The 26,064-nt window shown below is 42.7% G+C and overlaps 1 protein-coding gene across 1 annotated transcript in view; it reads right to left on the minus strand.

Annotated features, from left to right (window-relative positions):
- The window catches only part of COL23A1 (collagen type XXIII alpha 1 chain), a 358,235-nt gene that overhangs the window by 60,454 nt on the left and 271,717 nt on the right, over positions 1 to 26,064 (minus strand). Inside the window, exon 3 of the mRNA XM_067033411.1 lies at positions 18,920 to 18,964. Coding sequence (XP_066889512.1) covers positions 18,920 to 18,964 — 45 coding nt within the window. The remainder of the gene's footprint in view (positions 1 to 18,919; positions 18,965 to 26,064) is intronic.

The following is a 26,064-nucleotide window of genomic DNA, read 5'->3' on the forward strand; positions in this document are numbered from 1 at the left end:
CTAGGAGCTGTGCGAACAGAGAGGAGAGGGGGAGGTCTCTCACAGCAGCCTCAGAAGCAGTGGATTAAAGCTCCACAATTAACTTGAAGTGCCCTGCATCTGTGGAAAACCTGAATAGACAACGAATCATCCCAAGTTGAGGAGGTGGACTTTGGGAGCAAGATATACTATTATTTTCCCCTCTTTTTCTTTTTGTGAGTGTGTATGTGTGTGCTGCTGTGTGAGATTTTGTCTGTATAGCTTTGCTTTCACCATTTGTCCTAGGGTTAGACCGACCCGTTTTTCTGTTTTCTTTTTTAATATAAATTTTTCTTCTTAATAATTATTTTTTATTTTAATAACTATACTTTATTCTACTTTGTCTTCTCCCTTTCTTTCTTCCTTTCTTCCTTTCTTTCTTCCCTCCTTCCCCCCTTCCTTCCTCCCCTCCTCTCTTCCTTCCTCCCTTTCCTCCTCTCCACCTTCCTTCCTTCCTTTCTTGCTTTCTTCCTTCCTTCATTTCTTCCTTCCTTTCTTCCTTCCTTCCCTCCCTCCCTCCTTCCTTCCTTTTCTTTCCTTTCTATTTTTTCTCCCTTTTATTTTGAGCCATGTGGATTAAAGGCTCTTGGCGCCCCAGCCAGGCACCAGGCCTGTGTCTCTGAGGTGGGAGAACCAACCTCAAGACACTAGTCCACAAGAGACCTCCCAGCTCCACACAGTATCAAATGGCGAAAATCTCCCAGAGATCTCCATCTCAACACCAAGACCCACCTTCACTCAAGGACCAGCAACGAACAGTGCTGGACACCCTATTCCCAACAAAGAGCAAGACAGGTCTACAGCCCCATCCATTAGCAGAGAGGCTGCCTAAAATCATAATAAGGCTACCAACATCCCCAAACACACCACCAGACGTGGACCTGCCCATCAGAAAGACAAGATCCAGCCTCATCCACCAGAACAGAGGCACTAGACCCCCAACCAGGGAACCTACTCAACCCACTGAACCAACCTTAGCCACTGGGGACAGCCACCAAAAACAACGGGAACTACGAACCTGCAGCGTGCAAAAAGGAGACCCCAAACACAGTAAGATAAGCGAAATGAGAAGACAGAAAAACACACAGCAGATGAAGGAGCAAGATGAAAAGACACCAGACCTAACAAATGAAGAGGAAATAGGCAGTCTACCTGAAAAAGAATTCAGAATAATGATAGTAAAGATGATTCAAAATCTTGGAAATAGAATAGACAAATTGCAAGAAACAGTTAACAAGGACCTAGAAGAAATAAAGAGGAAGCAAGCAACGATGAGCAACACAATAAATGAAATGAAAAATACTCTAGATGGGATCAATAGCAGAATAACTGAGGCAGAAGGACGGATAAGTGACCTGGAAGATAAAATAGTGGAAATAACTAGTGCAGAGCAGAAGAAAGAAAAAAGAATGAAAAGATCTGAGGACAGGCTCAGAGACCTCTGGGACAACATTAAACGCACCAACATTCGAATTATAGGGGTCCCAGAAGAAGAAGAGAAAAAGAAAGGGATTGAGAAAATATTTGAAGAGATTATAGTTGAAAACTTCCCTAATATAGGAAAGGAAATAGTCAATCAAGTCCAGGAAACACAGAGAGTCCCATACAGGATAAACCCAAAGAGAAACACGCCAAGACACATAATAATCAAACTGTCAAAAATTAAATACAAAGAAAACATATTAAAAGCAGCAAGGGAAAAACAACAAATAACACACAAGGGAATCCCCATAAGGTTAACAGCTGATCTTTCAGCAGAAACTCTACAAGCCAGAAGGGAGTGGCAGGACATATTTAAAGTGATGAAGGAAAAAAACCTACAACCAAGATTACTCTACCCAGCAAGGATCTCGTTCAGATTTGATGGAGAAATTAAAACCTTTACAGACAAGCAAAAGCTGAGAGAGTTCAGCACCACCAAACCAGCTCTACAACAAATCCTAAAGGAACTTCTCTAGGCAAGAAACACAAGAGAAGGAAAAGACCTACAAGAACAACCCAAAACAATTAGGTAAATGGTAATAGGAACATACATATCAATAATTACCTTAAATGTAAATGGATTAAATGCTCCCACCAAAAGACACAGACTGGCTGAATGGATACAAAAACAAGACCCATATATATGCTGTCTACAAGAGACCCACTTCAAACCTAGGGACACATACAGACTGAAAGTAAGGGGATGGAAAAAGATATTCCATGCAAATGGAAATCAGAAGAAAGCTGGAGTAGCAATTCTCATATCAGACAAAATAGACTTTAAAATAAAGACTATTACAAGAGACAAAGAAGGACACTACATAATGATCAAGGGATCAATCCAAGAAGAAGATATAACAATTGTAAATATTTATGCACCCAACATAGGAGCACCTCAATACATAAGGCAAATACTAACAGCCTTAAAAGGGGAAATCGACAGTAACACAATTATAGTAGGGGACTTTAACACCCCACTTTCACCAATGGACAGATCATCCAAAATGAAAATAAATAAGGAAACACAAGCTTTAAATGATACATTACACAAGATGGACTTAATTGATATTTATAGGACATTCCATCCCAAAACAACAGAATACACATTTTTCTCAAGTGCTCATGGAACATTCTCCAGGATCGATCATATATTGGGTCACAAATCTAGCCTTGGCAAATTTAAGAAAATTGAAATCATATCAAGTATCTTTTCCGACCACAATGCTATGAGACTAGATATCAATTATAGGAAAAGATCTGTAAAAAATACAAACACATGGAGGCTAAACAATACACTACTTAATAACGAAGTGATCACTGAAGAAATCAAAGAGGAAATCAAAAAGTACTTAGAAACAAATGACAATGGAGACACGACGACCCAAAACCTATGGGATACAGCAAAAGCAGTTCTAAGAGGGAAGTTTATAGCAATACAATCATACCTTAAAAAACAGGAAACATCTCGAATAAACAACCTAACTTTGCACTTAAAGCAATTAGAGAAAGAAGAACAAAAAAACCCCAAATTTAGCAGAAGGAAAGAAATCATAAAGATCAGATCAGAAATAAATGAAAAAGAAGTGAAGGAAACAATAGCAAAGATCAATAAAACTAAAAGCTGGTTCTTTGAGAAGATAAATAAAATTGATAAACCATTAGCCAGACTCATCAAGAAAAAAAGGGAGAAGACTCAAATCAATAGAATTAGAAATGAAAAAGGAGATGTAACAACTGACTCTGCAGAAATACAAAAGATTATTAGAGATTACTACAAGCAACTGTATGGCAATAAAATGGACAACCTGGAAGAAATGGACAAATTCTTAGAAATGCACAACCTGCCGAGACTGAACCAGGATGAAAGAGAAAATATGAACAGACCAATCACAAGCACTGAAATTGAAACTGTGATTAAAAATCTTCCAACAAACAAAAGCCCAGGACCAGATGGCTTCACAGGCGAATTCTATCAAACATTTAGAGAAGAGCTAACACCTATCCTTCTCAAACTCTTCCAAAAGATAGCAGAGGGAGGAACACTCCCAAACTCATTCTATGAGGCCACCATCACCCTGATACCAAAACCAGACAAAGACGTCACAAAGAAAGAAAACTACAGGCCAATATCACTGATGAACATAGATGCAAAAATCCTCAACAAAATATTAGCAAACAGAATCCAACAGCACATTAAAAGGATCATACACCATGATCAAGTGGGGTTTATTCCACGAATGCAAGGATTCTTCAATATACGCAAATCAATCAACGTGATACACCATATCAACAAACTGAAAGAGAAAAACCATATGATCATCTCAATAGATGCAGAGAAAGCTTTTGACAAAATTCAACACCCATTTATGATAAAAACCCTGCAGAAAGTAGGCATACAGGGAACTTTCCTCAACATAATAAAGGCCATATATGACAAACCCACAGCTAGCATTGTTCTCAATGGTGAAAAACTGAAACCATTTCCACTAAGATCAGAACAAGACAAGGTTGCCCACTCTACCACTCTTATTCAACGTAGTTTTGGAAGTTCTAGCCACAGCAATCAGAGAAGAAAAAGAAATAAAAGGAATCCAAATAGGAAAAGAAGAAGTAAAGCTGTCACTGGTTGCAGATGACATGATACTATACATAGAGAATACTAAGGATGCTACCAGAAAACTACTAGAGCTAATCAATGAATTTGGTAGAGTTGCAGGATACAAAATGAATGCACAGAAATCTCTGGCATTCTTATACACTAATGATGAAAAATCTGAGAGTGAAATTAAGAAAACACTCCCATTTACCATTGCAACAAAAAGAATAAAATATCTAGGAATAAACCTACCTAAGGAGACAAAAGACTTGTATGCAGAAAACTATAAGACACTGATGAAAGGAATTAAAGATGATACAAATAGGTGGAGAAATATACCATGTTCTTTGATTGGAAGAATCAACATTGTGAAAATGACTCTATTACCCAAAGCAATCTACAGATTCAATGCTATCCCTATCAAATTACCACTGGTATTTTTTACAGAACTAGAACAAAACATTTCACAATTTGTATGGAAACACAAAAGACCCTGAATAGCCAAAGCAATCTTGAGAACGAAAAATGGAGCTGGAGGAATTAGGCTCCCTGACTTCAGACTCTACTACAAGGCTACAGTAATCAAGACAGTATGGTACTGGCACAAAAACAGAAATATAGATCAATGGAACAGGATAGAAAGCCCAGAGATAAACCCACACACATATGGTCACCTTATCTTTGATAAAGGAGGGAAGGATATACAGTGGAGAAAAGACAGCCTCTTCAATAAGTGGTGCTGGGAAAACTGGACAGCTACATGTAAAAGTATGAAATTAGAACAATCCCTAATGCCACACACAAAAATAAACTCAAATTGGGTTAAAGACCTAAATGTAAGGCCAGACACTATCAAACTCTTAGAGGAAAACATAGGCAGAACACTCTACGACATAAATCACAGCAAGATCCTTTTTGACCCATCTCCTAGAGAAATGGAAATCAAAACAAAAATAAACAAATGGGACCTAATAAAACTTAAAAGCTTTTGCACAGCAAAAGATACTATAAACAAGACCAAAAGACAACCCTCTGAATGGGAGAAAATATTTGCAAATGAAGCAACTGACAAAGGATTAATCTCCAAAATTTATAAGCAACTCATGCAGCTCAATAACAAAAAAACAAATAACCCAATCCAAAAATGGGCAGAAGAACTAAATAGACATTTCTCCAAAGAAGATATACAGATTGCTAACAAACACATGAAAGAATGCTCAACATCATTAATCATTAGAGAAATGCAAATCAAAACTACAATGAGATATCATCTCACACCGGTCAGATTGGCCATCATCAAAAACTCTAGAAACAACAAATGCTGGAGAGGGTGTGGAGAAAAGGGAACCCTCTTGCACTGCTGGTGGGAATGTAAGTTGATACAGCCACTATGGAGAACAGTATGGAGGTTCCTTAAAAAACTACAAATAGAACTACTGTATGACCCCACAATCCCACTACTAGGCATATACCCTGAGAAAACCATAATTCAAAAAGAGTCATGTACCAAAATGTTCATTGCAGCCCTATTTACAATAGCCAGGACATGGAAGCAACCTAAGTGTCCATCAACAGATGAATGGATAAAGAAGATGTGGCACATATATACAATGGAATATTACTCAGCCATAAAAAGAAATGAAACTGAGTTATTTATAATGAGGTGGATGGACCTGGAGTCTGTCATACAGAGTGAAGTATAAGTCAGAAGGAGAAAAACAAATACCATATGCTAACACATATATATGGACTCTAAGGGAAAAAAATGTCATGAAGAGATTAGTGGTAGGATGGGAATAAAACACAGACCTACTAGAGCATGGACTTGAGGATATGGGGAGGGGGAAGGGTAAGCTGTGACAATGTGAGAGAGTGGCAGGGACATATACACACTACCAAATGTAAATTAGATAGCTAGTGGGAAGCTGCCGCATAGCACAGGGAGTTCACCTCTGTGCTCTGTGACCACCTAGAGGGGTGGGATAGGGAGGGTGGGAGGGAGGGTGACACAAGAGGGAAGAGATATGGGAACATATGTATATGTATAACTGATTCACTTTGTTGTAAAGGAAAAACTAACACACTATTGTAAAACAGTTATACTCCAATAAAGATGTTTAAAAAAAAATCAAGTCAAAAAGAATAAAAAAAAAAAAAGAAATTGGAAACTTTGTGCACTGTTTGTGGGTTTATTTCTGGGTTCTTGATTCTGTTCCATTTGTCTATGTGTCTGTTTATTACTATAGCCTTATAGTATAGGTAGAAATTAGGAAGTATGATGCCTTCTGCTTTGTTCTTCTTTCTCAGGATTGCTTTGGTTATTTGGGGTTTTAAAAATCCATTTAGGGCTTCCCTGGTGGCACAGTGGTTGGGAGTCTGCCTGCCAATGCAGGGGACATGGGTTCGTGCCCTGGGAAGATCCCACATGCCACGGAGCGGCTGGGCCCGTGAGCCACAGCCACTGAGCCTGTGCATCCGGAGCCTATGCTCTGCAACGGGAGAGGCCACAACAGTGAGAGGCCTGTGTACTGCACAAAAAAAAAAAAAAAAAAAAAAAAAAAAAATCCATTTAGATTTAATGTAATTGCTCAGAAGGTAGGATTTATGTGTGCCAATTTGGAATTTAATTTCTATATGTCTTATATCTTTTTTATTCCTCTATTACTCCATTACTTCTTTTTTTGTTAACTAGATCTTTTCTAGTGTAACATTTAAACAATTTTTTATTGGAGTATAGTTGATTTACAATGTTGTGTTAGTTTTAGGTGTACAGCAAAGTGAATCTGTTATACAAATACATATATCCACTCTTTTTTAGATTGTTTTCCCATATAGGGCATTACAGGGTATTGAGTTGAGTTCCCTGTGCTATACAGTAGGTCCTTATTAGTTATCTACTTTATGTATAGTAGTGTGTATATGTCAATCCCAATCTTCCAATTTATCCCTCCCCCTGTAGTGTACCATTTTAATTCCTTATTTATTCCTTATTTTGCCCTGGGGTTTATAATTAGCATCTTAATTAAAAATAAACTGGTTTGGATTAATAGCAATTTACTTTCAGTTGTATACAAATACTTTGTTCCAATATAGCTCTGTTGTTATCTCTTCTTAGTACTATTATTGTCATAAATTACTGTTTTATATATTATAAGCCCATCAACACAGTTTTCTCTATGCAATTGACTTTTAACTCAGAAGAGAGAAAAGAGTTACAAATAAATACACATTTTGGCCCTGAACCAAGATGGCGGAGTAGAACGACACGCTCTCACTCCCTCTTGTGAGAACACCAGAATCACAACAAGCTGCTGGACAATAATTGACAGGAAGACACTGGAACTCACCAAAAAAGATACACTATATCCAAAGACAAAGGAGAAGCCACAATGAGATGGTAGGCGGGGCACAATCACAGTAAAATCAAATCCCATATCGGCTGGGTGGGTGACTCACAGACTGGAGAACACTTATACCACAGAAGTTCACCCGCTGGAGTGAAGGTTCTGAGCCCCACGTCAGGCTTCTGAACCTGGGGGTCCGGCAATGGGAGGAGAAATTCCTAGAGAATCAGACTTTGAAGGCTAGCGGGATTTGATTGCAAGACTTCAACAGGACTGGGGGAAACAGAGACTCCACTCTTGGAGGGCACACACAAAGTAGTGTGTGCATCAGGACCCAGGGGAAGGAGCGGTGACCCCAGGGGAGACTGAACCAGACGTACCTGTTATTGTTGCAGGGTCTCCTGCAGAGGCGGGGGGTGGCTGTGGCTCACCGTGAGGACAAGGACACTGGCAGCAGAGGTTCTGAGAAGTGCTTCTTGGTGTGAGCCCTCCCAGAATCTGCCATTAGACTCACCAGAGAGCCCAGATAGGCTCCAGTGTTGGGTTACCTCAGGCCAAACAACCAACAGGTAAGGAACCCAGGCCCACCCATAGGCAGTCAAGTGGATTAAAGTTTTACTGAGCTCTGTCCACCAGAGCAACAGCCAGCTCTACCCAACACCAGTCCCTGCCAACAGGAAACTTGCACAAGCCTCTTAGATAGCCTCATCCACCAGAGGGCAGCCAGCAGAAGCAAGAACTATATCCTGCAGCCTGTGGAACAAAAACCACATTCACAGAAAGATAGACAAGATGAAAGGCAGAGGGCTACGTACCAGATGAAGGAACAAGATAAAACCCCAGAAAAAAAGCTAAATGAAGTGGAGATAGGGAAACTTCTAGAAAAAGATTCAGAATAATGATAGTGAAGATAATCTAGGACCTCGGAAAAAGAATGGAGGCAAAGATCAAAAAGATGCAAGAAATGTCTAACAAAGACCTAGAAGAATTAAAGAACAAACAAACAGCAATGAACAATACAATAACTGAAATGAAAACTACTCTAGAAGGAACCAGTAGCAGAATAACTGAGGCAGAATGGATAAGTGACCTGGGAGACAGAATGGTGGAATTCACTGCAGTGGAAGAGAATAAAGAAAAAAGAATGAAAAGAAATGAAGGCAACCTAAGAGACCTCTGGGACAACATTAAACGCAACAACATTTGCATTATAGGGGTCCCAGAAGGAGAAGAGAGGGAGAAAGGACCCAAGAAAATATTTGAAGAGATTATAGTCAAAAAATTCCCTAACATGGGAAAGGAAATAACCACACAAGTCCAGGAAGTGCAGAGAGTCTCATACAGGATAAACCCAAGGAGAAGCATGCCGAGACACATAGTAATCAAATTGGCAAAAATTAAAGACAAATTATTGAAAGCAGCAAGGGAAAAACGACAAATAACATACAATGGAACTCCCATAAGTTTAAGAGGTGATTTTTCAGCAGAAACTCTACAAGCCAGAAGGGATTGGCATGATATACTTAAAGTGCTGAAAGGAAAGAACCTACAACCAAGATTACTCTACCTGGCAAGGATCTCATTCAGATTTGATGGAGAAATCAAAAGCTTTACAGACAAGCAAAAGCTAAGAAAATTCAGCACCACCAAACCAGCTCTACAACAAATGCTAAAGGAGCTTCTCTAAGTGGGAAACACAAGAAAAGAAAAGGACCTACAAAAACAAACCCAAAACAATTAAGAAAATGGTCATAGGAATACACATATCGATAATTACCTTAAACGTGAATGGATTAAATGCTCCAACCAAAAGTCACAGGCTTGCTGAATGGATACAAAAACAAGACCCATATATATGCTGTCTACAAGAGACCCACTTCAGACCTAGAGACACATACAGGCTGAAAGTGAGGGGATGGAAAAAATATTCCATGCAAATGGAAATCAAAAGAAAGCTGGAGTAGTAATACTCATATCTGATAAAATAGACTTTAAAATAAAGAATGTTACAAGAGACAAGAAAGGACACTACATAATGATCAAGGGATCAATCCAAGAGGAAGATATAACAATTATAAATATATATGCATCCAACATAGGAGCACTTAAATGCATAAGGCAACTGCTAACAGCTATAAAAGAGGAAATCAACAGTAACACAATAATAGTGGGGGACTTTAACACCTCACTTACACCAATGGACAGATCATCCAGAATGAAAATAAATAAGGAAATAGAAGCTTTAAATGACACAATAGATCAGATAGATTTAATTGATATTTATAGGACATTACATCCAAAAACAACAGATTACACTTTCTTCTCAAGTGCGCACGGAACACTCTCCAGGATCTTGGAGACATCTTGGGTCACAAATCAAGCCTCAGTAAATTTAAGAAAATTGAAGTCAAATCAAACATCTTTTCTGACCACAATGCTATGAGATTAGAAATGAATTACAGGGAAAAAACGTAAAAAACACAAACACATGGAGGCTAAACAATATGTTACTAAATAACCAAGAGATCACTGAAGAAATCAAAGAGCAAATCAAGAAATACCTAGAGACAAATGACAATGAAAACACGATGATCCAAAACCTATGGGATGCAGCGAAAACAGCTCTAAGAGGGAAGTTTATAGCTATACAAGCCTACCTCAAGAAACAAGAAAAATCTCAAATAAACAATTGAAACTTACACCTAAAGGAACTAGAGAAAGAAGAAGAAACAAAACCCAAAGTTAGCAGAAGGAAACAAATCATAAAGATCAGAGCAGAAATAAATGAAATAGAAACAAAGAAAGCAATAGAAAAGATCAATAAAACTAAAAGCTGGTTCTTTGAGAAGATAAACAAAATTGATAAACCATTAGCCAGACTCATCAAGAAAAAGAGGAAGCAGACTCAAATCAATAAAATTAGAAATGAAAAAGGAGAAATTATAGCAGACACTGCAGAAATACAAAGCATCCTAAGAGACTACTACAAGCAACTCTATGCCAATAAAATGGACAACCTGGAAGAAATGGACAAATTCTTAGAAAGGTATAACCTTCCAAGGTTAACCAGGAAGAAATAGAAAATATGAACAGACTAATCACAAGTAATGAAATTGAAACTGTGATTAAAAATCTTCCAACAAACAGAAGTCCTGGACCAGATGGCTTCACAGGTGAATTCTATCACACATTTAGAGAAGAGGTAACACTCATCCTTCTCGAACTCTTCCAAAAAATTGCGGAGGAAGGAACACTCTGAAACTCATTCTATGAGGCCACCATCACCCTGAGAGCAAAATCAGACAAAGATACTACAAAAAAAGAAAATTACAGACCAATATCACTGAGGAATATAGATGCAAAAATCCTCAACAAAATACTAGCAAACAGAATCCAACAACACATTAAAAAGATCATACACCATGATCAAGTGGGATTTATCCCAGGGATGCAAGGATTCTTCAATATATGCAAATCAATCAATGTGATACACCATATTAACAAACTGAAGAAGAAAAATCATATGATCATGTCAATAGATGCAGAAAAAGCTTTTGACAAAATTCAATACCATTTATGATAAAAACTCTCCAGAAAGTGGGCATAGAAGGAACCTACCTCAACATAATAAAGGCTGTATATGAAGAAACCCACAGCAAACATCATTCTCAATGGTGAACTGACAGCATTTCCTCTAAGATCAGGAACAAGACAAGGATGTCCACTCTCACCACTATTATTCAGCATAGATTTGGAAGTCCTAACCATGGCAATCAGAGAAGAAAAAGAAATAAAAGGAATACAAATTGGAAAAGAAGAAGTAAAATTGTCACTGTTTGCAGATGACATGATACTATACATAGCGAATCCTAAAGGTGCCACCAGAAAACTACTAGAGCTAATCAATGAATTTGGTAAAGTTGCAGGATACAAAATTAATGCACAGAAATCTCTTGCCTTCCTATACACTAATGATGAAAAATCTGAAAGAGTAATTCAGGAAACACTCCCATTTACCACTGCAACAAAAAGCATAAAATGCTTAGGAATAAACCTACCTAGGGAGACAAAAGACCTGTATGCAGAAAACTATAAGACACTGATGAAAGAAATTAAAGATGATACCAACAGATGGAGCGATATACCATGTTCTTGGATTGGAAGAATCAATATTGTGAAAATGACTATACTACCAAAAGTAATCTACAGATTCAATGCAATCCCTATCAAATTACCAATGGCATTTTTTACAGAACTAGAACAAAAAATCTTAAAATTTGTATGGAGACACAAAAGATCCCAAATAGCCAAAGCAGTCTTGAGGGAAAAAAACAGAGCTGGAGGAATCAGACTCCCTGACTTCAGACTATACTACAAAGCTACAGTAATCAAGACAATATGGTACTGGCACAAAAACAGAAACATAGATCAATGTAACAAGATTGAAAGCCCAGAGATAAACCCATGCACCTGTGGTCAACTAATCTATGACAAAGGAGGCAAGGATATACAATGGAGAAAAGATAGTCTCTTCAATAAGTGGTACTGGGAAAACTGGACAGCTACATGTAAAAGAATGAAATTAGAACACTCCCTAACACCATACACAAAAATAAACTCAAAATGGATTAGAGATCTAAATGTAAGACCAGACACTATAAAACTTAGAGGAAAACATAGGAAGAACACTTTTTCACATAAATCACAGCAAGATCCTTTTTGATCCACCTCTTAGAGTAATGGAAATAAAAACAAAAATAAACAAATGGGGCCTAATGAAACTTAAAAGCTTTTGCACAGCAAAGGAAACCATAAACAAGACCAAAAGACAACCCTCAGAATGGGAGAAAATATTTGCAAATGAATCAACTGACAAAGGATTAATCTCCAAAATATATAAACAGCTCATGCAGCTCAATATTAAAGAAACAAACAACCCAATCCAAAAATGGGCAGAAGACGTAAATAGTCATTTCTCCAAAGAAGACACACATATGGCCAAGAAGCAAATGAAAAGCTGCTCAACATCACTAATTATTAGAGAAAGGCAAATCAAACCTACAATGAGGTATCACCTCACACCAGTTAGAAGGGGCATCATCAGAAAGTCTACAAACAACAAGTGCTGGAGAGGGTGTGGAGAAAAGGGAACTCTCTTGCACTGTTGGTGGGAATGTAAATTGATACAGCCACTATGGAGAACAGTATGGAGGCTCCTTAAAAAACTAAAAATAGAATTACCATATGATCCAGCAATCCCACTACTGGGCATATACCTAGAGAAAACCATAATTCAAAATGACTCATGCACTCCAAAGTTTATTGCAGCACTATTTACAATAGCCAGGTCATGGAAGCAAACTAAATGCCCATCGACAGATGAATGGATAAAGAAGATTTGGTACGTATATACAATGGAATATTACTCAGCCATAAAAAGGAACGAAATTGGGTCATTTGTTGAGACGTGGATGTATCTAGAGATTGTCATATAGAGTGAAGTAAGTCAGAAAGAGAAAAACAATATTGTACATTAACGCATATATGTGGAACGTAGAAAAATGGTACAGATGAACCAGTTTGCAGGGCAGAAATTGAGACACAGATCTGTCTCAGAGAACAAACGTATGGACACCAATGGGGGGAAGCGGTGGGGGGTTGGTGATGGTGGTGTGATGAATTGGGCAATTGGGATTGACATGTATACACTGATGTGTATAAAACTGATGACTAATAAGAACCTGCTGTATAAAAAAATTAATAAAATAAAATTAAAAAATATATATATATACATTTTGAGACTTCCTTGGTGGTCCAGTGGTTAAGACTCTGTGCTTCCACTGCAGGGGGTGTGGGTTTGATCCCTGGTTGGGGAACTAAGCAAGGCTGCAGCCAAAAATTAAAAAAAAAAGACATTTATACTGTCTTTCATATTTACCTGTGTAGTTACCTCACTGAAGCTATTTATGTGTGTGGATTTGAATTACTGTCTAGTGTCCTTTAATTTCATACTGAAGGAGTCCCTTCAGTATTTCTTGGAGAGCAGGATGCTAGTGATGAATTCTCTTTATTTTTGTTTACTTGGGCATGTCTTAATTTCTTCTTCACTTTTCAAGTATAGTTCTTCTGGCTATAGATTTCTTTGTTGACAGCTTTTCTTTTTTTCATCACTTTGAATATGTCATACCAACTGCCTTTTGGCTTTCATGGTTTTGATGAGAAATCAGCTATTAATCTTATTGAGGATCCTTTTTCTGTGATGAGTCATTGTTCTTTCGCTGCTTTTAAGATTCTTTCTTCCATGCATGTTGAGAAGTGGGAGGATCCAGCTCTCAGCCATGGAAGGTGCCAAGGTCGGTGGTGAAGTGGCCACCATGGTGTTTTTAAAAAAAAGATTCTTTCTTCATTTTTTTCCTTTTGGTAACATAGCTATGATGTACTTAGATTTGGATCTCTTTGAGTTTATTCTACTTGGAGTTTGTTGAGCTTCTTGGATGTGCAGATTAATGTTTTCTTCATATTTGGGAAGATTTTGGCCATTAATTCTTCACATATTCCTTCTGCCTCTTTCTCTCTCTTATCCCCTACTGAGGCCCCCATTATATAAATGTTGGCACACTTGATAGTGTCCCACAGATCTCTGTGATTCTGTTCATTTTTCTTCATTCTTTTCCTTAGACAAGATCATCTCAATTGATCTGTCTTCAAGTTTCCTGATTCTTTCTTCTGCCAGCCCAAATCTACTGTTGAGCCCCTTTAGTGAATTTTTCATATCAGTTATTGTACTTTACAGCTCCAGAATTTCTGTTTGGTTTCTTTAAAAAATACTTTCCATCTTTTTAATTGATAATCTCCATTTGGTGGCACATAATTCTTATGGTTTCCTTTAATTCTTTAGACATGGTTTCCTTTAGTTCTTTGAACATATGTATAATAGCCAATATAAAATCTTTGTCTAGTAAGTTCATCTGGGCTTCCTCACTGACAGTTTTTATTGACTGCTGTTTTTCCTCTTTTTTTTTCATTGCCATACTTTCTTGTATCTTTGTGTGTCTTTGTTAAAAATTGGGCATCAGATAATCTAATATGGCTACTCTGGAAACTAGATATCTCTCCTCCTTTCCAGGGTTTGTTGTTGTTTGTTCAGGGGCTTTTTTGAGCTAATTCTCTGAAATGTGTACTCTTTGTCACGTGCAGCTACTGAATTATCTGCTTGCTTTGCTTAATTGTCAGCTTAAGACAGAGGTTTTCTTCAATGCCTTGATCTTGTAAGTCTCCCATTCTGTTCTGAGGGGCTCTTTGTGTGTGTTGAGCATAACTTCAACACTCTATCAGGTTACAACTCTGCTTTTGCCTTTACTTCTTGCTTGAGTGGAGACTCAAGGTCAGCCAGAGGTGAGAGACTGGGGCTCTCTTAGGTCTTTCCCTACGCAGGCACGTGTCTTCTAGATCCCCAGGTATATGGGAGCATTTCAAAGCCCCTTTGGACAGCTCATCTCCTAGATTTTCATTTAAGTTTTTGTGTCAGCTTCTTGTTTTCTCCAACTTGTATTGCCACCTCAGGCAGCTGCAAAGTTAAACAACTACTGCTGAGTGTTTTTGGCAAGCACTCTGGGGATAGGGCCTTTCCCAGTGAGTGAGCTCTGCATCAGGTCAAAAAAGATGAGTTTTGTGTATGGGCTTTTCCAGGGAGCTAACAGACAGTGACAAGTTTCAGAGAATGAGAATTTGGGGAGCGTCAAAGTTGTTCTGCCACCTCCAATGGCTGCTAGTTTTCACAGGTACTGTGATTTTGAGGCTGTGATGGTTTTTAAGGCTACCATGGGGCTGGGGAGATGGGCAAATTAAAATGTAATGATAAAAAATAAATAAAATGCTACAAAGCCTCACTGTTCTCCGCAAGTTTCAGACCTTTTTCTTTTTTAAAAAAAATTAATTAATTTATTTATTTTTGGCTGCGTTGGGTCTTTGTTTCTGTGCGAGGGCTTTCTCTAGTTTTGGCAAGCGGGGGCCACTCTTCACTGCGGTGAGCGGGCCTCTCACTATCGTGGCCTCTTGTTGCGGAGCACAGGCTCTAGAGCGCAGGCTCAGTAGTTGTGGCTCATGGGCCTAGTTGCTCCGCGGCATGTGGGATCTTCCCAGACCAGGGCTCGAACCCGTGTCCCCTGCATTGGCAGGCAGATTCTCAACCACTGCGCCACCAGGGAAGCCCCAGACCTTTTTCTTAAATTAACATTTCTTAGGTTGTTACCAGACGTTAATTTCCAGTATTCTGAAAAGGTCAATTTTTCCTAGTGTTCTTGCTGCTTTTATGGAGGAGCAGATTTTCAGAAGTCCTATCTCTACCATCCCAGTAGTGCTTCTTCCACTGTATTTTTAGAAAGGGTTTCTTGGAGCCAGGGTGGATAAAAAACCCTGACACTAAAACTGCTGACCTAAGGCTGGCAGCTGCAGAGATTTGGTGAGTACTTCCTTTTGTCTCTGTAGGTTTAGCACAAGGATCAGCCAAGCAGGATTTGATTGTTTTCATCCTTGTCTCTTTCTGCCTCCTAAAAAGTCCCTCTTTCTCCTCCCTCCTCCCTTCCCTCCCTCTTTCCCATCAACAAGCATTTATTGACCATATCTTTTGTGCCTGCGGGTCAAGCTCCTGCTCTGAGGAGACTGTGCTTTGGTGGAGAAGGACATGTTTGCAGAGCAGACCATCAGCACTGCAGGGAGTGCTGCGACAGAGGGAGGGATCTAGGGGGCTGGGGGAGCCACGGTAGAGTGATGGATGCTCTTGGGGATAGGGAAGTCTGGAAGGAGAAAAAATACTGTCTAAGTTCCCTAGAAAGAGAATACCAAGGGTAGTGCTTGGTTTCCCCAGCTGAGAAATAGGCCAGTGGGGAGATGAAAAATCCACTCCATTACAACAGAGACACAAAAACACTATAGGACCTGTGAGGCATATTCCAGACAAAGGCTCCCACTGGGAGTTGGAGAGAACCCATCCCCACAGGTGGGCAGGGTTGGCTCTGTCTGCAGGTCTGCAGCAGCAGCAAGAAGCCATCTCAGCCAGATATTGTCCCACCAGGCAAAAAGAGCCTTTCTCCCTGAGGCGAAGAAAAAGCCTGGTTTGTACAAGGGAAGGGCCCAAAGCCAAGAGGTGCATGTGTGTGAAACTCTCTAGAAATAAACACGAGGCCCAGCCAAAACTAATCAGAGAGGGACATCTGCTCTGTGCTACTCACACCATTGTGTGACAGGCAGAGAATCAGGACATCACATGGGAAAGGGCAGTGAAGGGGAGGAGATGCTGCCCATCCCTTGCCCAGCAGCTGACCTTAGATGAGACACTTCTTCCCTTGGAGCCTCAGTTTCCTTATCTGCAAAATGGGGATAATAACATATTTTTATCTTTTTCAGAGCTCTGTGAGGATCACATGGGATGAAGGACTTGAAAGGACCCAGGGCAGTGTCAGGGGCCCAGTAAGTCCTCGTCTTTCTTTGGCTTTTAGATCAGTTGTAAATTGGACTCATAATTCTAATGGGTTTTTCAAAGTAATATTATACTTTGTCCTAAAAAAAAGTCACTATGTATTCCTCAGGACTTCAGGGGCTTACAATAAAAGGCAATAAAACCTTTTACGAGGGCAGAAATAAGAACTGAGTGATGAAGTGTGTATTTGGCCGATGGTGCAGGGAGGTGATTACACACAAAATCCATTGCAATCAAACATAAAACAGTCCTCAGCTTCTGGAAGTCAAAGGAAACAGAGTGCCAGGAAAGGTGTTTCCTTCCAGTGAACTCTGGGGAGTTTATCTGGAGGGCTTCTATGTAGGGACCTAGATAGCACAAGCACGCAGCAAAACGAGAGGACAAGAGGCCCGTGCCCAATGTCAGGAAGAAGAGTCTGAGGTTCAGAGAGAACCTGCCCCGTTTCTCCCAGGCTCAATCTGCCTTTAACACCATGTTCTCCTTATGAATTTGCTTAGGGGCTGAGTACGTGTGCATTCATTCATTCATTCATTCATTCATTCACTGTTCTGTGCATTTCCATTCCCTGGGGCCTCCTCTGCACCAGGCTCTTGGCTGGGTTGGTGACGGCCCCAGCCAGAGGGATTAGATAAGCCTTTTTGGAGGAGATGCTTGAGCTAGACTGAAAGGACAAAGAATAGTGAATTGGGTTAAGAGTCCAGGTAGAGGAGGAGACATTCTGGGGGTGGGGAGGACATAAGAGTACAGGTTCAGAGTGGGAGGGCCCCGGACATCCACAATGAGGCTGGAGGTAGGGGACATGGGAGGAACAGTGGTGAGAACTGCAGGAGGCTGTGCTGATGAGGCCAGTGCTGAGACATACTGAGGAGGAGACTGATGGGGATTTGGTGGGGGAGTGGGGAGGGAGGGATCAAGGATGATGCCCTGGTGTCTGCATAGGGAAGCAGGTGGCTGGAGGTCCCCTCCCTGCAATGGGGAGCTGGAGGAGAGCAGCTGGGGGAAGGGCTGGGTTCAGTGGGGCCAGGTCCAACCTCTGGGTCCAGAGGAGATGACTTGGCTGGAGGCAGGAAGTGGGGGCACCATCAGCATTATGGGGGCGCCGGAGCCACAGGGGTGGGAGAGAGAGAAGAGGGCCAAGGGCAGATCCATTTAAGAGGCAAGAGGGCCCCATAGGAAAGGCATACGAGAAGGGGTCAGAGATGTAGGAGGAAACGCAGGCAAGAGTCAGAGGGGGACCCAGGGGAGTGGCCAACGTGAGGCCCGGAAGAGAGACAGCAACGCATCTGTGTCTGCTGGTATGGCCATCAGGTGGTCAGTGGTAACTCTGGCCAAAAGGATGTGAGTAGTGTGACAGTGAGAAGAGACTGGAGGGGCAGGGAGGAGTGGAAGGCAAGGCGGAGGAGATGGGAGTGGGGTAGGGGTGTGTAGCCTCTGAGGGAAGCTTCACTGTGAGTTGGGGGAAGGGTACATGCAGAGAGAGTGCATTTTGGGTGAAATGAAGGTGGCAGGAGGGAGGCTGGTGGCAAGTACAGGTGAGTCTGCAGGTTGTATGGAAGGTATGGAAAGGATCTTCTCCTTGGTGCCTCTGCCAAGGGAAGGACAGGCCATGTCAGGTGAGGGATGGGGACACACAGGAGAACCATCTTGTTTTGAGGGACCCACAGTAGCGAGTCCCGCAAAGACAAGAGGCCGTTTCAGAGTGGGAGACCAGGGATTAAAGTTTCTGATGCTGATAATGAGATTTGGGGGGTGGCCAAGGGCATAGAGGGGACCGTCACTGGAATTGTAACACTGGAATGGTTTCAAGAAGCCAAGAAAGGCAGCACTGGGCACTGCAGCTCTGGGGACAGTGGCTGGGATTGGAGGGGACACAAAGAGCTGACCCAGGACCAAAGGTCCTGTGTTATGGAGTGGTGCGGGGATTGGCACCTCCAACCAGGTCCCAGGTCAAGGGCAGACTTCCAGGCCTAGGTTTAGTAATTAAGAAAACCTGGGACTCACCGGGATCGCCTCTTCTTCCAGGTTTGCCACGCCGTCCAGGGGGGCCTAGACAGGAAAACAAGGACGGACTCATTAAGAAGGGAAGCCAGTGAGCTTGGGCACAGCCTGCCTGCTGCCAGCACCACCGCATCACCACCCCTTAACCCACACCCATAACAGCAGCCTGGGGGCAGCCTGCTCACCACCTTGATGCTGGGGGAGGGGAGAGGAGTGGGGAGAAAGCTCCATCTCCTGCCCCTCCCTCCCCCCTGTTCCTCTGGATCCTTCCCTGTTAGCTGCATTCTCATCCCTCACTCATTCATTTAGTTATTCAATTATCTGTTCATTATTTCATTCCCAAGTCCTTTCCCATTCAAAAAGGTTTACTACCTAGAAACTCTTGAGGCAGAAGAGTTTGCCACTAAGAAACATCAGACTTTCAAGAAAAATAAGGCTGAGGGTGGGAGTTATCTTACAAAAGCCCAGACAAATGCTTTTTAATATTCACTAAAATAAAACAACAGAGACAATGCACCACATAAAACACTATCATGGCATCTCAAATGTTTAAACTCGGTGGTAACAGGCTCTATCCTGTCCATCTACTTCCTTCCTTTGCTCATTAGACCTTTTGGCACCTCTCTCCCCTCCCCCACAGCTCCAGGGAGCCACTCATAAATTTCTTGTGATTTACTGCACATAATGTGCACTCCAATGCACATTCTTTTCGGTATCCAGTCTCATCCATACGTTTTTGCACTTTCTGAATCTGATGCAGATCATCCTGCCTCTGCCTTCTGCCCCTCGGCCCATGTCAGCCCCCAAGACCTGAGTGACTGTGATGCTGAAGAGGAAGAGGGCTCTGGGTCATGGAACCCAGAACCTGGCGGCAGCAGGGCCCAGAGCTCAGCTCGCCTGGCCTGGGAATGGAGGGCTGAGGCCTCAGCCAGCGCTCCCTCATCCCTGCGCTGCTCTGGGAGCCCTGCTGCAAGCCTCCCTGACGCTCCCTTGCCTTCCCGTCTCTGCCTCTGTTCTCACTCCCCGTTAGTCTAACTACCCCTGATTCTTCCTCCTGTTTTCCTTCTCTGTGCAGAAGTTTTAAAGCTTGAGGTAGTCCAATTTGTCTGTTTTTGCTTTTGTTACCTTTCTGACCTTTGAGTTAATTTTAACCTATTGACCTTTTGAGCTAATTTTTGTATATGGTATAAGGTAAGGGCCCAACTTCATTCTTTTGCATGTGGGTATCCACTTTTCTCAACAGCATTTGTTGAATAGACTATCTTTTCCCCATTGTGTAGCCTTGGCGCCTTTGTCTAAAATCATTTGACCATATAAGGGATGTACCCATGAGTTCTAGGAGTAGAAATTCATGCCAGTTCCATAGCCCTTGACTTTTCCTGAGACCAGACAGAGACCTTGAGTTTTATGCTGGAATGGCTCAGGGCTGTGTTGATTAGGGAGGCTAAGATTCTGGCATCCCCATAACAGACAATAGCTCCGCACACCAGTGTAACAGCTTATGAAGAGCCTCCAGGTCAGTGATCTCAGCCAAGGCCTGCAACACCTGCAGTGCATGGACAACTGCCTTCAACACCTCCATGTGGGTGTCTCACCAACATCTCAGATCCCTCACGGCTAAACATGCATCCTGCTCTCCTCCCAGCTCCTTCATGGGGCTGACAGCGCCTGGAAACCTCATGAGGCTGGCCGGTGTTTCCCCCTGTTCTATCCAGGCACATCTGTTTTCAGGGTGAGCAAGGGTGTGGGAAGACGGACCCCAGTGGCACACCCAGCATCACGCTCCTCTGGTTGTAGGAGAGAAGAGGCCCAGCTTTCACTCACAAGGTCCAGCAAACTGGTCCCTGGATTCTGTGCTCTCACCAGGCTATAAAAGGCCTGCGCTTGGCTCAGCAAGGCTGCTCGCTTGCCCTGGGCCTCAGGCTGACGTATGGAACGTGGCAGGAAAGGGGCCCAAGAGTGGGAGAGTAAGCCAGGCTCTTCCTGGATCTGAAAGCTAAAGCAGTGCCATGGTTTTCTAATGGCCATTACTGGGTACGACTGTGAAATTCTCCATCTGGGAAACTCAAGCCAGATGAAGACATTTACTGTCGCTGAGGTGGCTGAACTAATGGATTTTTCTGGGTGGGTCTCCCGGGTGGCATGGTTAGGCAGAAGGCCCAATGAGGAAGATGCTAGCAAGTGGGCAGCTGCCCAGGAAGGGTGGGGTGCCCTGCCTCCCAGGGCCTTTGGGGGAAGCTCCCAGCAGGCCTGGACTGGGTGGGGGTCCTGGGGGCTGCTGAGTGCACAGGGCCTGCGGGGCTGTAGCCCTGGCAGGCTGGACAGGACTCCCAACTGAAAGGGCCTAAGTAAAGAAGGAGACTGAGGCTCGTGAACTCTCTGCAGGCCAATTCAAACCAGATCCTGGAGGCCTCTGTGTGAACAGCTCACAAACTGACAACTGGTCAACCCACTCTTCGAAGATGCATACTCATTCAACTGTCTCCAAGATAATTCTATTGAGAGGCAACATGTTCAAACCCCAAATCATCTCCCAATTCTCCGTGTGCTCCCAACAGCGTTCTGTTCTCTCCTAGGTGTAGGTATGATCAGTACCCACAGGGGCAAGCCAGAAACCACCTGGGAGCTGTCGGAGGCATCCTCTTGCCCCACACTTAACTGAGACCCCTTCCTCCTTGGCATCAGGCAAAGGCTACCCCCACTCTTAGCCTCTTCCACACACCCTTCCTGCTGTGACTCGTTTGTCCTCCTCCTAACAGAAGGTAGTCCACTGCAGTGTGTAGTCCGCATCTTGTGCAGCCTAAGGTCCCTCCTTACCATTTCTTGGCAATCTCTTTAAGAGACTGTTGAATCTAACAAGATCCACGGCTTAGAAGAGATGCAAGACTATCTAATTTGATGGGCAAAGCTGTTGAGATGAGGGATACTTTCTCTCCTTTCTCCCTACAGCAGGTGATGGAGGCGGTGAGGCCTGCCAGGCTTGATCAAATAGAGGCCTTGGGAGTGGGGAGTGCCAGAGCTGAGTCTCATGCTGACCACTAGGCACCCTGTCTGCTGCTTTTGCAAACAGAGAGGCCTTGCACACACGAGGCCTGGATTGTGGAACCTGTAGTGGAGAAGGCAGGAAGGACGGCCTTTCATGAGTTTCTAGATTGTCAGGTGCTGAGGGCCGGCCATGGGCAGCAGCCCTGGTTCAGCATCTACTAGGTGCCAGGCCAGCTACTCATCCAGCAAATATGAACTTGGAGCCCTTTGTGCTCCAGGTCTCCTGTGGCTCATCCAAGGAGCTCATCTATTCCCTGCTCAGCCCTCTGAAGAATATGCTGGTATGCCCTGTATAGAGGGGAACTCCGAGGCTAAGTGAGGTGAAAAGATTTGCCTAAGGCCACACAGCTGGAGCCTTGGGGAGCCCTTCATCATCAGTCTGTGATTCTTAAGGTGTAAGGGCAGTTGTGCCAGATATATCGAACCCCCAGGCAGGCAGCCTTGACAATGGAAGGGGTGGCCACCTTGGGGCAAGCAGCAGGGCAGATGAGTTGTGGCCTTCTGGCATCTGGGCCAGGCCTGCAGCAGATTGATCTGGGCTCCCAGGGATAGCCTGGCCAGCTGGCTGCAGCTCAGATGTTCTCCGAACAAGCAAAACCAGGCTCCTGGCCCAGCAGTTTGCCTCAGAGCTTTCCACTTCTTGGTTTTCTTCTGTTCCTTCCTTTCTACAGTGGCAGAATGTTTCCAACTGCTGGCACAGACTCAGACACTCAGGCTGTCCTGGAAGGCACCTGGGAATCTGTCTTGATCGACCTGCTGATGTATCGATGGAGAAGCTCAGGTCTTGCGTGAGGATGCTGCTGGAAAAACGGTCCCGGCTGGAGAGTCTCCAGGTGATGAAGACCAGCTCAGGCTGTTCTCACCTCTGTGTGACCCACATGGCTCTGGGTCAGGGGCTGGCAGCCATGGGGACGCTGGTGTTTCACAGTGGGTGCTGCCATGGTGGCACCTGCAAAGTTTCCTTCCAGAGGCTTTGAGCAATAGATACCAACAGGTGATGCTGGTGCAGAAGGGGAAAAGACATGACTGAAAGGAAGCTGTTTAACCTGGAGCAAGTTACTCAACCTCTCTGAGCTTTGGGGTTCCCAATCCGTGAGGATAAAATTTCAGGGGTGATGGCAAATACACCTGCCTTGCAGAACTGTTAAACAGATGAGCTGGCAGCAGACACACCAGCTTGGGAGCACAAAAGAGGGGTCTATTTGGGACCCCAAGAAATAACTGGCTGCAGGGGCCTCTGGGCCATTAGAATCTGGGGACTTGATGTACATTCGTTACATGCTTCCCAAGGTGGGTGAAGCCTGAGACAGGGCAGCTATATTTCAGTATAGCTCAAGTATGGTACAGTGGGCAGGGTTTGAGTCCAGAGGCTGGCTAAGCCCTCATTACACCCTGACCTTGAGCCCACAGGGGCAGGGACAGTCTGGAGCTCTTCCAGGTCCCTAATCACGGGCTGTCTGTGGACCTAGGTATCAGGATGCACGGGTTGAGTGGTCTGGGAATGAGATTTCTCAAAGAAATCCTGAGGTTTCAGGCATAGCATGGGCTGCCAAGGGCTCCAGCTCGCTGCTAAATGATTCTGCTTGTGACAACCATCTGCACATTAAGTAACTCCAGGGAGGATGATGCTTTTCTGAAGCACTGTTCGAGGCTAGACAAACTGGAACCATTTCTAACTGATAAAAATCTCATCTCTGGTTGGGCTGGAGCACTCATGTCACTGACCAACTCCAAAGGGGGCCTGAACGCCAACAGGCTCCAGGGAGGTCTGAGCAGTGAGGACCTGGTTCTCGCAGTGGTGGTCTCCCTCAATCCTTCCTGGCACCTCCCTCCCCTGAGGATACCTCCTTCATCAACGCTTGCTTCATTGCTGTCCTCTCACAACCCTGGGGCCAACCGGGGGACAGCCTGCCCAGGCCCCTCCCTCTCCCTCTGGCTCCAAAAGTCACTCAGCAACCCACCCCCTCCCCGCCCAAACCCCAGCCCCTGCTCCTCCCTCCTGCCAGCCCCTAAGGGCAGGAGCTTTTGTGCAATTTATCTAATTGAATCTATACTCAGTTCTGAAAAATGCTTTAAACCCTCTCCACTCTTTTCTCTCTAAAGATTGGTGAAACTGTGCTGCCAGCCGCGGCGGGTCCTCAAAGTGTAGCAACAATCGACGAGAGGGGGTAGGGAACTGAACGCACCAAGGTATGGGATCAGAAGGGCACAAGCAACTGATGGTTGCAAGGCAAGTTTAATAACAAAGCATAGCCATATATATATACCCCTAAAGCAGGGAATTTGCTTAGTCATGCCTTATCGGCATCAGCTGGTTGATTGGCTTCTCGGCTTCTCCCTCAAAGGCACCAATTTCCCCTCCAGGGTTGCTTTTCCTAGTTTTAGGGAACAACCAGGGACTCCCAGTAACTGAGCAGGTCCCTGAAGCGATTTGGCCAAAGGCCATCTCCTTTTTTACGTTCATACCATAAAGTCCAGGATGCATACCAAGGAGAGTACAATCGGGCCCTGAGGCTTATGAGGGTCTTAGTGGCGCCTTCCTCAGAGGGCAATGCTCGCCACATTCCCCCTATTTTTTAAAGCTTGATAATGCAATTTCAACCCATACACCTCCTGACGATGGCCAACAATAAAGCGTAATAAACAAGGTAATGCAATTAACATCAACAATACACATGACCCCACGGTAATCAATCCTGTGAGTCCATTTTGAAACCAATGCATTGGATTTAACCATTGAAGCTGATCCAAGAGTCCTTGAATTAATTGTTGGGGCCCATCTTTTTGTAGATGAGCTTCTTGAATTGCTTGTATTTCCGCATTAATTTTTTTGTATGTCCAAACTAATGTGTCCATCAGTCTATACACTTAAAAAGTGCATTTTTACTTTGTTCCAATCCCAGTCAGTTTCATTATAAGCGTGTTGAGTCACACAAATCCAAGTATATTTAGCATGGCAAATCAAACGCATTTTCAATTTTAAAGCCATAATTTGGTCTCCTAAACCTATGAGAGCATTTTTTAACTCATCAACCTTAGTTTTTAGTTGAGTATCAATATGACTTTGTAATGCTAATGCAATACTGGTATTTTTAGACAATTGATTAACATAATGTGCTTGTTGTACAGTTTTACTTAATGCTAAACCGGCGGTAGCGTCTGTGGCTGTTAAAGCGGTTAAGGCTAATATGCTACATATTAATATTCCAATGAATCGTTTAGGTCTTTTTAAAGCTTCAGATAATTCTAGCCAAGCTTGCATGCTAGTACTATGATACCAGGGTTCAGAAATATTTACAGGCAGCATTACATAGGAAGGTTGTTTTAACATCGTAACAGAAAAAGTTCCTTTCATAGGCAGAATGCAAGTACTAAAAATACAATTCTGACAAGTTATATTATACTAAGGAACCAGAAGTAAACTCAATCTGTAAATCTCCTATTAGCAAGGCATATGAGGGTGTAACACAATAACTGGTTGATAAGAATAAGACAATGCAAACTTCCCCAAATCCCAATGCTTATAAAAAAACCAAACTATGATTAGTAACAGAAACTGAAGAAATTAAAATGGTACATTATAATTTAAGGTGCACCAGATTTGAGAATTCAAAAATCAGATTGGGGAAAATCAGAAGGAAAAAAGGAGGGAAACTTCAAACTTGTAACAGCTTTAACTACCTTTAAACTATGGCCGGCCAGTAAAGTCCCTTGTCCTCCTACATATACTTCAACACAAAAATAGTATCTTTACCAGTCTCATTCTTTCCATTTTTGTTATTCTTGCCCTGTGAAATCATTTTTTCTAGAACAGCAAGAAGATGTAAAGCTTTCTCAGCTTGGTAGGTTAATATATACAGGTCTACGAACAAAAAACACACTGCTTGGGCAAATTGTTCTTCAAAAGGTTCTATGAACTGATAGTGTTTTTCACCAACGGATATGGCTTCTGTATACTGTCGGACATGATACAGGATGACTGCTTGATTGTAATACAACATACTGTTTTCAAGATCATCTAGTCCATCTATTTCTTCAACAGCCGAGTGTACCTGATTCTTCAATTGGTTAAGTGTCTGTCTTAAATTATCTGTTGTTATCTG

This window comes from Kogia breviceps, chromosome 4, assembly GCF_026419965.1.
Source record: "Kogia breviceps isolate mKogBre1 chromosome 4, mKogBre1 haplotype 1, whole genome shotgun sequence".
NCBI lineage: Eukaryota > Metazoa > Chordata > Mammalia > Artiodactyla > Physeteridae > Kogia > Kogia breviceps.